The sequence below is a fragment of the Coptis chinensis genome, chromosome 2, assembly GCF_015680905.1.
Source record: "Coptis chinensis isolate HL-2020 chromosome 2, ASM1568090v1, whole genome shotgun sequence".
Taxonomy (NCBI): Eukaryota; Viridiplantae; Streptophyta; class Magnoliopsida; order Ranunculales; family Ranunculaceae; genus Coptis; species Coptis chinensis.
The window spans coordinates 13,274,835-13,290,446 of record NC_141457.1 but is presented as its reverse complement, the minus strand read 5'-3'; the positions used below and the strand labels follow the sequence as shown (position 1 = coordinate 13,290,446).

Genomic DNA, 15,612 nt, shown 5'->3' with positions numbered 1-15,612 from the left:
CAGCTGAAGGAGGAATGTGATTGTGGGGCTCTGGGTACAAGTGTGTTTATCGTACCAAGAGATACGAGGAACGCTCCTTCGACCAGTGCTGCTCCTGCTGTGCTTTCTGAGGATAAACACATTACTCCTGGTTCTTGACTATGGTTGCTGGATGTCTTCGTCTTTGGTGTAAGTTATGAAATATTTTGACTACTATGTCTGTATTTTGTTTTGTAAGAGATCGCATAACAATAGAACTGGTGTCCTAGGCTTGCCTAGGCATTTCTTCTTTCTTTATTGTTACAAAGATACAGAACGAACTGGTTTCTACGTAAGTGGCAGTTCGATAGTTTCAAAAACTTGTAATCAGACCGATCTGGATTTCTGGGTAGACCCAGCAGATCGGTGGATTTATGAACTGGCTTCCTGAGTTTGTTCAAGCAGTTCGAATTGTGGATGTTATGGAGTGCATTTATTTTGCTTATGTCCAAGTGCTTGTACATATTGTTTTGTCATTTCGTTGTCGCAACCTAAAGTTGTAGGTCTACAACATATACGGAATGTAGGGGCTAAGAAACCTGAGAGCTCAAGTGAGCGTGTTAGCTTAAGAAAGTGTGTGGCTCATGGAGAGCGTTCTCGCTGAGTTAAGCCTAGAGTTGTAGGTCATTAACTAGTAAGAACTGTAGAGGCTAAGAAACCTATGAGCTATAGTGAGCATAGTAGCTTAAGAAAGCGTATTGCTCGCGGAGAGCATTCTCGCTGAGTTGAGCTTAGAGTTGTACGTCATCAACTAGTAAGAAATGTAGAGGCTAAGAATCCTATGAGCCCTAGTGAGCGTGTTAGCTTAAGAAAGTGGGTGGCTCGCGGAGAGCGTTCTTGCTGAGTTGAGCCTAGAGTTGTAGGTCATCAACTAGTAATAACTGTAGAGACTAAGAAGCCTATGAGCTCGAGTGAGCGTGGTAGCTTAAGAAAGTGTGTTGCTCGCAGAGAACGTTCTCGATGAGTTGAGCCTAGAGTTGTAGGTCATCAACTAGTAAGAACTATAGAGGCTAAGAAACCTATGAGCTCAAGTGAGCGTGTTAGCTTAAGAAAGCGTGTTGCTCGCGGAGAGCGTTCTCGCTGAGTTGAGCCTAGAGTTGTAGGTCATCAACTACTAAGAACTGTAGAGACTAAGAAGCCTATGAGCTCCAGTGAGCGTGTTAGCTTAAGAAAGCGTGTGTTTGGAGATTATAATTAGCAGCTTTGATACTGAAGAGTCGTTTATACATGGTAACAACAATAATAGTAAAAAATGCAATGGAAATGGAAAATAACTTTATTGATAAAACTTCTTTAAAGAGTAAGTGTTCCAAGGACGTGGTAATTCTTGACCGTCCTGTGTTTTGATCCAATAAGCTCCATTGCCAACAACCCATTCTACTATGTAGGGGCCTTCCCATATTGGTGCCAATTTGGAACCATCCTTAGTCTTTTTCAGGACTTAGTCACCAGGCTGAAAAGATTGAGGGTTGACTTGCTTATTGTATGAATTCTTTAGAGTCTTATGATAAGATGTCACTCTGATGGTTGCTAGGTCGCGGCGTTCTTCCAGTAAGTCGACCTCTCGAGCGAGAACGGAGTTATTGTGCCCAGATTCAACGAGCTCTGACCGAGTCGTGGTGACTGTCAGTTCGGTAGGAATAACGACTTCCGTGCCATAATATAGTGAAAATGGTGACTCGCCTGTGCTAGAACGAGCTGTAATTCGGTGAGCCCATAGGATGTTTTCTAACTGATTTGGCCATTGGAGCTTGTTCTTTTCAATTTTTTTCTTCAAATTTTCCAAGATTGCTTTGTTGCTAGCCTCTGCTTTACCATTGCTTTGGACGTATTGGAGAGTGGAGAATGCATGAACAATCTTCCACTTTGCAAGAAACTCTTTAACTATTTTTCCTTTGAACTGGGAACCGTTGTCCATCACCAGTGTGTGGGGCAAGCCAAATCTAGTGATGATGTGTGTCCAGATGAAGTTTCTGACATGTGACTTTTTGACTTGATCTAAAGGGACCACTTCTACCCACTTAGTGAAGTAATCAGTGGCAACAAGGACGAATCAAAATTCGATGTTTTTCTGTGGGATGAATGGTCCCATGATATCCATGCCCCACATGTGAAATGGCTAAGGGCTGGCGATGTTGATTAACTCGCGAGCTAGCTGGATGATATTGGGGCCAAATGTTTGGCATTTGATGCATTTTAGTACGTACTTCTTGGCGTCGATCTAAGCAAATACAGAAACTATCAGGAATGGTGGCATCTCTCAACCGATTCATATCAAGGGCGTAAGACAAATGCCGACCTTTCCTGCAGCTTCTCAAAAAAGGGGAACAATTCTCATGGAGCGACCAATGCCAGCAAGCGTTCTCTACTCTAAAAGAGTACCTGACAACACCACCTGTCCTGGCAAAACCAATAGATGGTGAAACATTGGGGCTCTACCTCGCGGTCTCTGACTTTGCTATCAGTTCAATTCTCTTCAAAGAGGACCAAGGATTAGAAAAGCCGATCTACTTCACAAGCAAGACGCTAACACCAGCTGAAAAGATTTACTCTTACATTGAAAAAGCAGTACTCGCTTTGTTATACTCTGCAAGGAAGTTCAGGCCTTATTTTCAAACACATCCACTCAAAGGACTCACCGACCTCCCATTGAAGAAGATCCTTCTCAAAGATAACAAGACAACTCGCATGATGGTCTGGGCAGAGGAACTCGGGGAACATCACATTGAGTTCGTCTCGCGAACTTCTCAGAAAGGACAGGTTGTTGCCGACTTCTTAGCAGACTTTCCTGTTGACGACCTAAACTGGGAGCCAAAAATAGATATTACATCCACCAAACAGCCAGAAAAGTTAGCCTGGTCACTCTTTGTGGATGGTTCTAGCAATCCCGGGGGAAGCGGGATCGGAGTCGTCCTAGTGTCACCAGATAACACTATGGTGGAGAAAGCTGTTCGCATCGATTTCGCGACCTCTAACAATGAGGCGGAGTACGAAGCTCTAATTATGGGACTTAGAATGACACTACAGCTTGGGGTCTAGGAGCTCAAAGTCTTTAGTGACTCACAACTGGTTGTTCGCCAGATTGCTAAAGAGTACACTATACCCATGAAGGTAACCTTTCTAAATACTTTCAAGTTGTTAATCAGTTACTTCCTTCTTTTAAGACAGCCACCATACACCACTTCTTGCGTGACGAGAATTGCCACACGGACAGTTTAGCCCATCTGGCTACTCAAACACTGAACTGCGCCCCTAGACAATTACTCATAGAAGTGATGGACCGACCTGCTTATCAAGATGAGCACGTCTTGACAATCAGCGTCTTGTGCCCACTCTCCAACATTCAGATGAGTCAAACCTGGATGCAACCCATCATAGAATACATCCAACACGGCACAACCCTAGAAGACCGTACTAAAGCCAGACAAGTTCAATACCAGGCACGTCGCTATTGCCTGGTAAACAACAAACTATTCAGAAAGTCTGTGGGTGGACCTCACTTGAGGTGCATAAGCCCAGAACAAGGTCAGCTGATTTTTGCAGAAATCCATGAGGGAGAATGTGGGAACCATGCCGGAGGTCGCTCTTTGGCTCACAAAGCGATCTCTCAAGGTTACTTCTGGCCACGAATGTATTTGTCTTTGGATCGGGCATTTCCAAGAACGCTCGGATCTGGTTTGGGTTGGTCTCAATTCCTCGTTGTGATACCTGATACCCAAGAAATTTCCCGGAGGACGTTCCAAAAAGGCATTTTTCAGGATTCAGCTTCATCTGAGTTCGGCGTAACCTGTAGAACACCTGCTCGAGGTGAGTAAGGTGATCAACCGCTTTCTTGCTCTTAAACACCATGTCGCCTATATAGACTTCTATGGTGTCCCCTAACATGTCTTGGAACATGTCAGTAACGAGCCGTTGGTAGGTCGCTCCAGCATTCTTGAGGCCGAACGGGTAGACGTTGTAGCTGTAGATCCCTTGCTCTGTGATGAATGAGGTTTTCTCTTGGTCTTCTTCTGCGAGGGGGATTTGGTTGTAGCCACTGTATGCATCCATAAATGACAAGAGTTCGTGGCCACAGGTCTGGTCCACGAGTCGGTCGATTCTTGGCAAGGAGAAACTATCTTTAGGTGTTTCTTGGTTGAGATTGGTGAAATCTACGCAAAGGTAAATTGTACCGTTCTTTTTTGGGACTACTACTATGTTAGCAATCCATTCTGGGTAGTCTACCTTTCTAATGAAGCCTACTTTTTTGAGTTTATCGACCTCATCATTAATTGTTTTTTGAAATCTTAGGGATAGCTTCCTAGGTCGCTGACGGACTGGCCTGGTTGACATTTAAATTATGACGTGCAAAACTAGGATCTATACTAGGTACATCGATGTACGACCAAGCGAAGACGTCTTTATTCAATGATAAAAAGTTTACAAGCTGTGCTTTAAGAGTAGGGTCAAAATTAGCCCCTACATAGACAAATTTGGGATCGTCTTCAGTCCCCAGGTTCACTCGCTCCTTTTCTTTAGTTTGAACTACTATTTTAGAATCGGAAGCGACCTCAGTGGAGCTGGTCGCAGGTGCTGCTTTGTCGATCTAAAGAATGGAGATCTTAGCAACAGGAGTTGGTGTTACCTCTGTGGTTATGACAACATGGGCTGATGCGACCTCTGTGGTCATGACAATAGGGGCTTGTGTGACCTCTGGGATCCTGACTGGTGGATTAGCATGGGCTGGGGCGACTTCTGAGGTCCTGACTGGTGGATTGAAAGGGGCTGGGGCGACCTCTGGGGTCCTGACTGGTGGATTGACAGTTTTGACAAAGCCCCCAGTGTTCTCCTTTGGCGTTTTGGGTTTGACCCCAGTGACTATGTCTTTGGCCATCGTGGTGCTGGTGAGCTCACTCTTGGTTCGGATGGAAGCCCCAACGGACTTGTTCGCTGAGAGGACCTGATTGCAGTGGTAAGCCTCGAGCCGGTTGCTGCAAAGCTCCATCATACCTCTAGGGCCGGGAAAGCGGAGTACCTGATGGAGTGTTGATGGTATTGCTTGCATTTGATGGATCCAGCGACGTCCTAGGATGGCACTATAGGACGAATGGACATCCAAAACACTGAAACGTGTGTTGATGTTGACTTTGTCCTCCCTTGATCCAACGGAGACAGAGAGAATGATGTCACCAATTGGGTCGGCTCAAGAGCCATTAAATCCATATAGAGGGGCTATCGGATCTATGAAGACCGATCTGGGCAAGTTCATCTCTTTGATGGCCTGATAGAACAAGATGTCACATGAATTACCTGGGTTTACCAGGACACGTTTGACTGTCCAATCGCTGATTTTGACGTGGACGACCAGGGCATCATTATGGGGGAGGCAAACCTTGTTGAGGTTGGGCTCCGTGAAAGTTATATCACTTGAATTACCACCTGAACTGCGTGGAACAGGTGCTACCTGGGAGGAGAACTGGTAGACTTCCTGGAGAGCGCCTACGCGTCTCCTTTTTTCTCTAGTGGATGTAACAGAATCATCCTGGAACATGATCATGTTGATTATCATGTCGTTATCTCTGTCAGATGAGTGTTGACGACGGTCACGATGGGAACGGTCGCTCGGGCGTCCTCTGCTACGGGAGCGAGCTTGACTATTATGGCAAGCTAGAGATCTGCTACGCTCTCTGCGAGCCATGAGCTTATGGCGCAGGTCACCATCGGCAATATTGGTATAATGCATGATATGACCCAACTCGACGAGGTCTTGGAGGTAGTGCTTGAGCCCCCAGCACTCATTAGTATCATGACATTTTGCTCGATGGAAGGCACAGTAGGGTTTGCCTGGTCGATCCTCCGGCTGCCGCACTTCAAGTCGGTAATAGGCAGCTTTCTTGATCTTTTCCAGTATGTAACTAGGAGATCGGGTGAGTACGGCGAACTCGCGGTTGTTGGGCGTTTTGTTTCCAGACTTCTGTCCTTGTTGTCTGTGTCGCTTTTTTGAAGGTGGAGCATCATCAGAGATCGCTGCCACTTGTTGTTCTTCTATTAGGCCTTGACATTTCAGGCCTTCTTGCAACTTGATATACTTATCTACTCGAGCATACAGCTCAGATAAAGTTTCTAGACGTTCTTTCAAGAGCGATCTGGAGAGCGCTGTGTTGCATACACAGCAGGCGTTGGTGAATGCCAATATGGCAAATGACTCTTTGAGGCTGCTCTCCATGCATAATAGTTCGGTTTTGAACTGACCTAAGAAAGCACGGATGGTTTCATCTTTACCTAGTGAGAGCTGAAAAAGTGAATCTAGGTCTACTTTTTTACGCCTGTTGTGGACGTACTGGCTGGCGAATAGATCGGTGAGATTATCGAAGTTCTTTAGTCTGCTTTTTTACGCCTGTTGTGGACGTACTGGCTGGCGAATAGATCGGTGAGATTCTCGAAGTTCTTTATCGAGTCTGGCTCGAGTGAAAAGAACCAATCGAGAGCGCCATCTTGCAGGCTAGCAGGAAACAGACGGTAGTGGAGATGATCGAACTCCTGGGCACTATAGAGTGTGAGGCTCTGAATGTAGCGAGCCACGTGTTGACCGGGACATGTGTTGCCATCGTACATTGCAAAGCTTGGTTGGACGAAATCTGGAGGGGAAGGTTTACTGAGTACCTCAGCAGTGAAAGGGGATGCCCAATACGTCTTTAGCATCTTCTGAACGATTTGAGTGGCGTCTTTCTTGACTGCACTCTGATCGATTCTTTGCGAGAGCTCGTTAATTTGCTGATTAACTTCGTTGATACCGTCCTCTACTATGGCACCAGGTGGATTTTGCGCGTCCACTTGTGCTCGTAATGCAACATTCTCCTGCCTAAGCAGGGTGATGTGCTCGTTCATTGTACCTAGTTGACTTGCTAAGCTCTGGATTTGAGCTTCGAGGTTTGTCATGCTTCGTGAGCTTGAGGATTTTTGCTTATGTAAAGTGGTTTCTCAAGAAATCGAAACTACAAACGGCGCCAATGTAAAGGAGTTATTTAGTTTGGGCTTTACAACTTGTGATTAAAGTGGAGGAGATGGGGATATTAGATTGGAAAGACCGAGTTCGTTCTGAGCGAACTGCCTACATATCTATCTCTCACATCTAGGAGGAGAGTAGAATCAGGTTTGGCGTAGTTCATGTATGGCGTATTTATAGTTGATGATCATGAGGATCCACGCAACACGTGTGCTGACAAACACAGATGTAGGGTTGAGATTGAGGAGTGTATGAATGGTGTTGGTAGGAATTATATAATGATGGAGAGTGGTTACAGTGGTTCGTATTTTACGGTAATGGATTGTGTAAGTACGGCTTTGACAATGATTACATCTAGAAGATGGATGATGTCATTAGACCGAACGTTCTGCATGAGGATGTGCGAGTTGAGCTACTTTGGAGAGATCTCGTAGATCGTGTGCTTAAGCTGATGATGTGAGTCGTTCTGAAGCCAGTTTGGTGGACGAGGGCATGAGGTCGGTATGGTATTTCCCTTATACTGGACACGTGCCTGATATTCCTTAATGAGAATATCACTCCCTCGCAGTTCCTTTATAAACAGAACTGTTAGAAGTGAGTACAAGCGTTTTAGTATTATCCCCACCGAACGTTGAATTTTGGCCCCATAATACATCATCTTACTTGTTCAGTCAAAGTAACGCCTAGCACTTTGTTTCAAACTTTTTTGAGGTAAGCTCGCAACACTGGGAGGGAACATGAACCTCGCGGGCTGATGGAACTGGCCCATAGTAAGGAGGCTAGGCGCCCACGCCAGCACGCCTGTTATAAAGCATCCCACAGAAACGTGGGGGTGTGGTGCACTTTGACCAACTCAGCTAGGGGCTGATTCCCTATTGTGTCAATATCATCTTACTTGGTCACTAAGTTATTGAGTGTTCACCTTCCTCGAAAACAAAGCTCTTTTGTCTTAAGCTTCCACTTTGTAATAATCAATGTAAAGTACGTTTTTTTCTTGGACGGCAAAAAGATCTTAAACACTAAAAGGTCAAAGAAAACAAACAATAAACTTGAGAATTTTTCCAAGTCACCCTCCGTGAAACAGTAGCATTTCTCTATAAATTGTTCTCATCCTCGTAAGCCTCTGAAGTGTATAGAGATCAAATGAGCTGAACTGTTTTACTTCGTGCAATACAGATATGGCTGAGGCTATAGTGAAGTTTTCTCTACAGAGGCTAAAATCTGTACTGTTGGAAGAAAACCAAAAGATTTCAAGTTTAGAAGATCAAACTCAAATTCTCATTAGCCTACTTGATGAAATTGGTGGCTTCTTTGAATCTACAGATGGAACGACAGGGAAGAATTGTGAATTGGAAACTCGTTGGTTTCGCGAACTGATAGATATAGTTTATAACATGGAAGATTGTATAGATAATTTTGTCGTTCATATGGAAAATCAAAGTGCGTCTGATCAAACAATATTGATTGATCAATGCAAAATTGAGCTGGAAAATTTAGAGAAAAGCCTTCTTCATGTTAGGAACCAAATGCTTGAAGACAAAAAAGGAAAAGCAGTAAAACCTGAAAGCTTAGATGTGGAGGAGAATACTTCCAAGGCTGATGCTGAGCCAGGTGAGGCATCTTCATCACCAACTTCCTTTAAAGTATATCTTAGCAACTTACCATATTTTCTTCAGTCATGCTTGAAGTATTGTTGCATCTTTCCTGAAAATTACGCAATACCCAAAGGAAGACTGGTTCGTTTATTGGTTGCGGAAGGTCTCATACAAGAAAAACCAGGACAGATCGCCGAAGATATAGCCAAAGAAAATATAAAAGAATTGGCTAACCTCGGAGTGCTTCATGTAGATGGGAATAAACTCAAAGTCCCTGAAACAATTCGAGCATTTATGCTTTGTATGATGGGGGAAGAGGGTTTTATTGTATCATGCACTAGTTCAGATACTAATGTCCCTCCTACTACTCGGCGTCTTTCAATACATCTGGATGCAAACAACATTCCGGACAACCTGAATAACCTCCCACTTCGATCTCTATTCCTGTTTGGAATTAGAAGCCTATCAGATGCTGCACTTGATTCCCTAAGGCCTGTTTTTCATGAGAAGAAGTTTTTACGGGTATTGGATCTAGAAGATGTCCATATCAAGAACATACCTGATGAACTTGGTGATATGATTCACCTGAGATATCTTGGCTTAAAAAATTCAGACATAGATGCGCTTCCAGAGAGTGTAACTAATCTTCGGAACCTTCAAACTCTAGATATCCGATGGAATGGAAAGATAACAGATATTTCGAGCAGTATATTGAAACTTGTACAACTAAGACACCTCAAAATGTTCAAAAATTGGGGTATAAACGGGGTGCGAGAGATTCTAGTACCTACAGATATAGGGAGATCAGAAAATCTCCAGACTTTCACTGGCTTATATGCAGGTGGGGGCATTGCTGCAGCTTTAGGTAACCTTACGCAACTTAAAAGACTGGGTGTAATGGATGTCGCAGCAGATCATGTCAATGATTTATCTGTCTCTATCATGAAGATGAAGGGACTTCATTCATTGTCCCTAGAAGCGAAATCTTCTTATGCTAGTGAAGTACTTCCTTCCTTTGAACCGTTCTCGCCTCCACCAGATCTTCAAAAGCTTCGTCTGGGAGGGCGACTAGAAAAGATGCCCAGTTGGTTTTCTTTAATGGGAAATCTTATCAAACTAAGGCTAGGATTCTCCCATCTATCTGAAGATCCAGCTTTAGTCCTCCAGTTCCTACCTAACTTGAAACATCTCACGTTGTGGCGTGCTTATGATGGAAAGCAGATAGGGAAGGAATTTTGTGGGGTGGGCGGATTTCCTAAGCTTGAGGTTCTTGTTATTGCTTCTCATGTCCTGGAAGAATGGACAGAGCTTGAAGAGGGTGCGTTGCCAAACTTGAAATATCTCCACATGCATAACTGTTTGAGATTGAGAACGCTCCCTGAAGGCTTACAGCATATCACCACACTGCAGGAGTTGAAGCTGATTCCTTTGCTCGATGATCACGTAGAGAGGTTGAAACCTGACGGGGGTGAAGAAAACCATAAGATCAGAAACATTCCTCTAATAAGTTTCATGCCAACTTCTGTGGTTGAACAGCTTATGAGAGGCCATCCAGCTGGGCAATGTGCTTAGTGTTTTGGTGAAGACTTCATGTTGTCATTTGGTGGTGAAAATAATATAGTCGAGCCAAGCATCTTCCCTTCTCTTGAACTTTGCAGTTCTGTAATTCGTTACTCTCTAGTTGTTTTATGGATTTGACTTTATATCTATATGACTATATCAATATCTTTCCTTTGTGTGAATACATAATGTCTGAAATGTTATTTCTCTATAGTGCACTTCAACTGCAGGAGATCTAAGAAACTGACATCAGAAAAATTACATGACTAGAGATCTACACTCTGATCAAGCAAAGCATAATTGCTAAACCTCATAAACTCAGTTGCTTTGCCTTCTGACTCAAAACTTGTCATCAAGGTGTTCAAAGTTAGTATCCTAAAAAACATATCGGTCATCTATGATATTTGATATCCATATATAGGATAAATGTAGCTCAATCAACCCTTTTGCTTATAAATAAATAAATAAAGGTATAAATAAAAAATAAAAAATAAAAAATAAAATAAAATAAAATTGTAGCTCGATCAACCTTCTCCATCTTGTAAATTGGAAGTTTTCGAGTGACCCAAACTAGGACTACTACAATAACTTGAACTATATCAATGAGCATAAGGAACATTACATCTTACACGATCTCATCCCAGAAATCAAAATCAGAGTCTGCAAAACTATATTCTAATAAACTGGATGCTGCAAATTAACAAATATGTACACAGAATCTACATTTTCTTCTATTATAACTTGTGTTTATTTTTTTAATCTCCCCAAGATATCCATATCTAACTGTAGTGGAACATATCAAGTTTTTCCCTATCTGTCCTCCTCAGGAGTAAACCATGGTATACTGATCCCTCCCTATTAAATAATAGATAATGTTACAGAAAGATGGGTGTTACATGATAATTAAAACAAAAGTACAACCAGAAACCCAATAAAATCTATAGTATGTCCTACAGGGACATTTCATACAAGTGATAAATGGAGGTCTAGTAGTGCTCCAAGCTAAACCTCTTAAGTTCATGAAAGAGCCTATTCTTGTAGCAGCATCTGCACCAAAATTTGCTTCCCCAAAGTGTGGGAAACTCTCCAAAAATCAACCTGCTGAACTGCTCTTAGCCATCTAGGTTTGAGTTTCCTTGGCACTTTCCCACCGCCAAAGGCAAGTACCGGAACCATAGAGTCGCTCTCAATCCAAGTGTTTTCTACTGCCCATTAAGCTGCTAGGACAATTGTAGTGCTTTCAGCTTCATAGTTAAATATGACACCCGTTCCGTTCGCTAGTACCACCAGGAAATCTGCCTCGCGATCTTAAAAAACACTCCTCCACCTCCACTACGAGGGTTTCCCCTTGAAGCTCCATCAGCACGTATTTGCTTTTACCATTTCTAGTCAGGAGGGATCCAAGATAGTTTTTTAATTCTGCTTGAAGGTCTAGCCCTGCCCTTTATGCCCAAGAACGACTGTAAGGACAGGTCCTCAATGGAATCAAACCTAGTAACTTGGAGCAATCAGACCTACTGTTCTTACTTCTCTAAGGATATCTCGCTTGAGAAGAACAATATTCAGCTGCATATCCTCAAAAAAGATTGTATTTCTTGCCACTCTCTTCAGTTGAGGTCTTACTCAACTAGCTGAATTGGTCATTATGCAACAATATTTTTGTTTGCTGAAAGCCATTGTGTGAGCAACACAATTCCTACTGAAACAGATGGATCAATCATTCTCCAAGATGCATATCACTTCTTACTGTCATCTGGTGTGAGTCAGGGTGAATTTCTGTTACTGGTTTTCTCAACAAGTATTTCATATAGAAAATGAGAATGCTGTTTAGTTACATAACTGGAGAATATATTCTGCGAGATATAATGAACAGAAGAAAGTTGATGCAAGTCTTCTTGATGACAAACGAAAACGTGGTTCTCTCATACTTTTCATCCACTGGTTAAATCTCAGCTAGGATATTTTTCCCAATAAACTGAACTAGGTTATCTTATTCCACCTCTTAGAAAGAAAAATCTTACGTCAAAATCTTTGATAACATGGTGATACATTATACAAATGTTTTACCTCGACCACACGCAATCTAATTGTATCCTGGGTCAAGAACCATACCCGAGCCCTATTTGTCCCATGCAACACGTCTAAGGCTACATTTGTCGGGTATGCACAGGAACAATCCATGAATGAGATACCTTCGATGAGTAATACGAAATTAGAATTCGTCGTTAATGATGGTATAATGGCTCCATTCAGCACCAATAAATGGTGCCCCAACAATGCCCTAGTGGAAATATTGGGGCACCTGCTCTTCCGAAACATTGACTTCCTCAGATCATATCCTATCAAAAACAATGTAACAATCAAGGACCTTATCAAAATCTCTTGTTCACCCTCTTAATCCGGTCCTTCATTCTGTAATTCAAAAATGTTTGCTTCCCCTCTAGAAACATCATCAATGACCCAACTTGCCAAAATGTGGCACTGAACAAGAAACCCTTAACCATCTCATATTGAGCTTTCTTATGCCCCAAGCTTCGTCATGCAAACTAAAAAGCTACGTAATCAACATACCCCATCTTCACACCATATTAGTTGGAGAATACCACCTGAGGGATGAAGGGCTTTGAGTACTGATTGGGCTTGCCATGGTAACCCAGGACATATTGGGATTGACGGAGTAATTAGCGATCCACTGGGACAACTATTCATTCAGTTCCTATAAAATTGGCATCCCACCAAACAAAATTAAGAAGGCCCTTACAGTACATATTCATTTAAAACTCACTAATGACTTGACTTGCACCTTAGGCTCCTTAAAACTCTACAAGCAGTTTTGACTTTTGAGGAACATGAAGCAAGCTATAACTATATAAGGTGTAAGGTGAATGCAGCGGTTTGGCTGCCAAAGCATCATTGGAAGCTAGTTAACACCAGTAGGAGCATCTATTGATGCCCCAGTATCCAGTAGATAACTAAGAAATCATATAGTTGATTACGTAGAGTACTAATGGAGTATTGATGATGTAATAAGTGTGTCTATAACTAAGAAACCATTTTGTTGTTAATATAGCAGGGAAAACTAGGATTTGCAAATGGGGTAACAGGCAATCTTGTTCTTTTACCAGTACATCAGAAAAATAAAATACGTTGTCACCGCCTCACTCATAGCCGCCACCCATTCAGCACAATTCTCATCTTCAACTTGTGATCTTAGCCAAAAGGCCTGAAGACCGAGAACGTGCAATTCATTAGACTCAAGTTATGAGTGAGTCTTATCCCAAAAATAATAATAAATAAATAAAAAATGGAGTTATGAGTGAGGTTTTAAACATTGGATCACATAAATACTAATATCATTAGATGGCCAACCATCACCTTCACTAAGACTTAACACTTTATCATTCTTTGACCATGTCATGAGTTAGGTTTTAAGTTTTAACTATTGAATTCTACACTGTGATTGATAAAAGCCTGGTGTTAACAATGATTATAAATTCTTAATAGAATTTATATACTTAACAATTATTAAAGCTGTTCCAGTTTCAGCAGCAGTATTTAGGAAGACACTTCTATATGAGCAATACGCACATCCACGTGTTTGGGGGAATGGCTGTGTGAGAAATAGAGAGATATTTAAAAGAAAAACATCTTCAAACATAACCTTATCATCATTATTTATAGTCATACATCAACCAATTTACAAATATGAGTTTTTTAGAATACATACTGACAATAAACCAACACACCTTATATACATGTTCGGAACCTAGTTTAAGTTCAAACTTCAAAACAAAATCTGCGGACTCTCATGCATTACATTACCTAACCATTAATGCAGGCTTATACATAAAACAAAACAGAAAACTGACTACTTACGTGTTAATCCGCCATGTCATTCAGCCTTTCTACAACCACCAGCAAAACAAAGCAAGAATAACTTCCAAAAGTTTAACACTGAACATTGGCTGAAGCAGCTTCTGGATGGTAATTAAGCATTTCTTCCCACATCATTTCCCTGATCATCTCTTCCCCTAGATCCTCGTCTATATCAAGATCAATTGGGACCTCGGCAGGAGGGTTGCTGTTAGGATCATAGAGAGGTGACATGTAAGGGTGCTGGAGGGCTTCTGTTACACTTATTCTCTTGGATGGATCAAACACAAGCATCTTTTGCAACAGGTCAATTGCTAATGGATTTGCTTTGGAATAAATACGGCTAAAGGGAGAACCAGGAGAATATGGAAGGGATTTTATGTATTTCCTGGCCTTTGGATTATCAATAAACTCAAGATTCGCCTCGTTCTGACTGCCAAGAACATTGATGATAAGTTTGAGCTGATTGAGGCACTCCGTACCAGGGAAGATGGGTTTACGACCCAGAAGTTCGGCAAAGATGCAGCCAACAGACCATACATCAATCGAGGTACCGTAATTGTCACAACACAGTAGAAGCTCTGGGGCTCGGTACCAACGAGTGACAACATATTCAGTCATGAACTGCCCCTTTCCACTGCTAGTGCGTGCCAACCCAAAGTCACATATCTTCAAGTCACAGTTTGCATTAACAAGGAGGTTCCCAGGCTTCAGGTCCCTATGAAGGATGTTTGCAGAGTGGAGATACTTCAATCCCCGGAGTAACTACACTTAAAGATTTGAGGTTAAATATCACGTAAACATTTGCAAATACAAGTGTAAGGTGAACAGCATACCTGAAAGAGAAAATATTGGCAGTGGTCATTAGAAAGCTCTTGTGAAGACTTAATAATCTGATGCAAATCAGTATCCATTAGCTCATAAACAAGATAGACATCCTTAAAACTTGTCTTATGAATAGGCACCATAACATCTTTCAAAGCAATAACATTCTCATGCTTTAAATGTCTAAGAAGTTTGAGTTCCCTGAGAGTTCTGAGTGCGTCAACTCGATTCTCAAATACATTATGTATCCTCTTTATAGCCACTTTCTCATTTGATTCTCTGTTCACAGATGAACACACAACACCATAGGCTCCTCTACCAATTGGTTTTATCGGTACATATTTTGTGTCAATTTCAAATAACGTTTGCCACATCGAGTAGTAATGTTTTCCTTCTGCTCTGATTCCATTTGGTGGGTCCACATATGTAGCCATCTAACCTGCTGGAAAAATCAATTTCAATTTTCTTATGCAACAAAAAAACAATTGGGGAAATTTTGGAGACATACCTTAGATTAAAGATTCGATCTCAATTAGCCTACATCTCTCGACTTTCAATTTCACACCGAAAATATCTGCCTTAACGAAAATATCTGGTTTTGGTTTATTAACGACAGCTGCCTGCTGCTCATTATTATTATTATTTTATATTGTTACAAAACGACACTCGTTTTTTACGGGTGTCAATCATCCGGTTTGCGCCTACTGATTTTTTAATTTACGGTTCTCGTCCTGGTTTTTAGCGGTTCTTAAAATT

General features: G+C 41.9%; 2 protein-coding genes across 3 annotated transcripts; one reads left to right on the top strand and one right to left on the bottom strand.

Annotated features, from left to right (window-relative positions):
• The first annotated feature begins 7,980 nt into the window (after positions 1 to 7,980).
• On the top strand, positions 7,981 to 10,325 carry LOC147514981 (disease resistance protein RPM1-like). Its single transcript, XM_086585737.1, has one exon. The coding sequence runs from the start codon at positions 8,182 to 8,184 to the stop codon at positions 10,168 to 10,170; it is 1,989 nt and encodes a 662-aa protein (XP_086441863.1). The 5' UTR covers positions 7,981 to 8,181; the 3' UTR covers positions 10,171 to 10,325.
• A 3,482-nt stretch (positions 10,326 to 13,807) lies between these two features.
• On the bottom strand, positions 13,808 to 15,612 carry LOC147514980 (mitogen-activated protein kinase homolog NTF3). Of its 2 annotated transcripts, none has more exons than XM_086585744.1 (3): positions 15,365 to 15,612; positions 14,868 to 15,295; positions 13,808 to 14,796 (listed from the first exon to the last, which is right to left on the bottom strand). In XM_086585744.1, the coding sequence occupies exons 2-3, from the start codon at positions 15,288 to 15,290 to the stop codon at positions 14,107 to 14,109; spliced, it is 1,113 nt and encodes a 370-aa protein (XP_086441870.1). In that variant the 5' UTR covers positions 15,291 to 15,295; positions 15,365 to 15,612; the 3' UTR covers positions 13,808 to 14,106. The 2 variants fall into 2 exon arrangements, with proteins under 2 accessions (XP_086441870.1, XP_086441868.1); XM_086585742.1 differs by having other exon boundaries at positions 14,868 to 15,298; positions 15,365 to 15,602.

Excerpts from the sequence above, each read along its gene's own strand:
- LOC147514981 (XM_086585737.1), top strand. The coding sequence starts at position 8,182 with ATGGCTGAGGCTATAGTGAAGTTTTCTCTACAGAGGCTAAAATCTGTA.
- LOC147514980 (XM_086585744.1), bottom strand. The coding sequence starts at position 15,290 with ATGGCTACATATGTGGACCCACCAAATGGAATCAGAGCAGAAGGAAAA. Across the intron at positions 14,797-14,867 it reads GCCAATATTTTCTCTTTCAG|TTACTCCGGGGATTGAAGTA; the intron begins GTATGCTGTTCA and ends CTTTAAGTGTAG.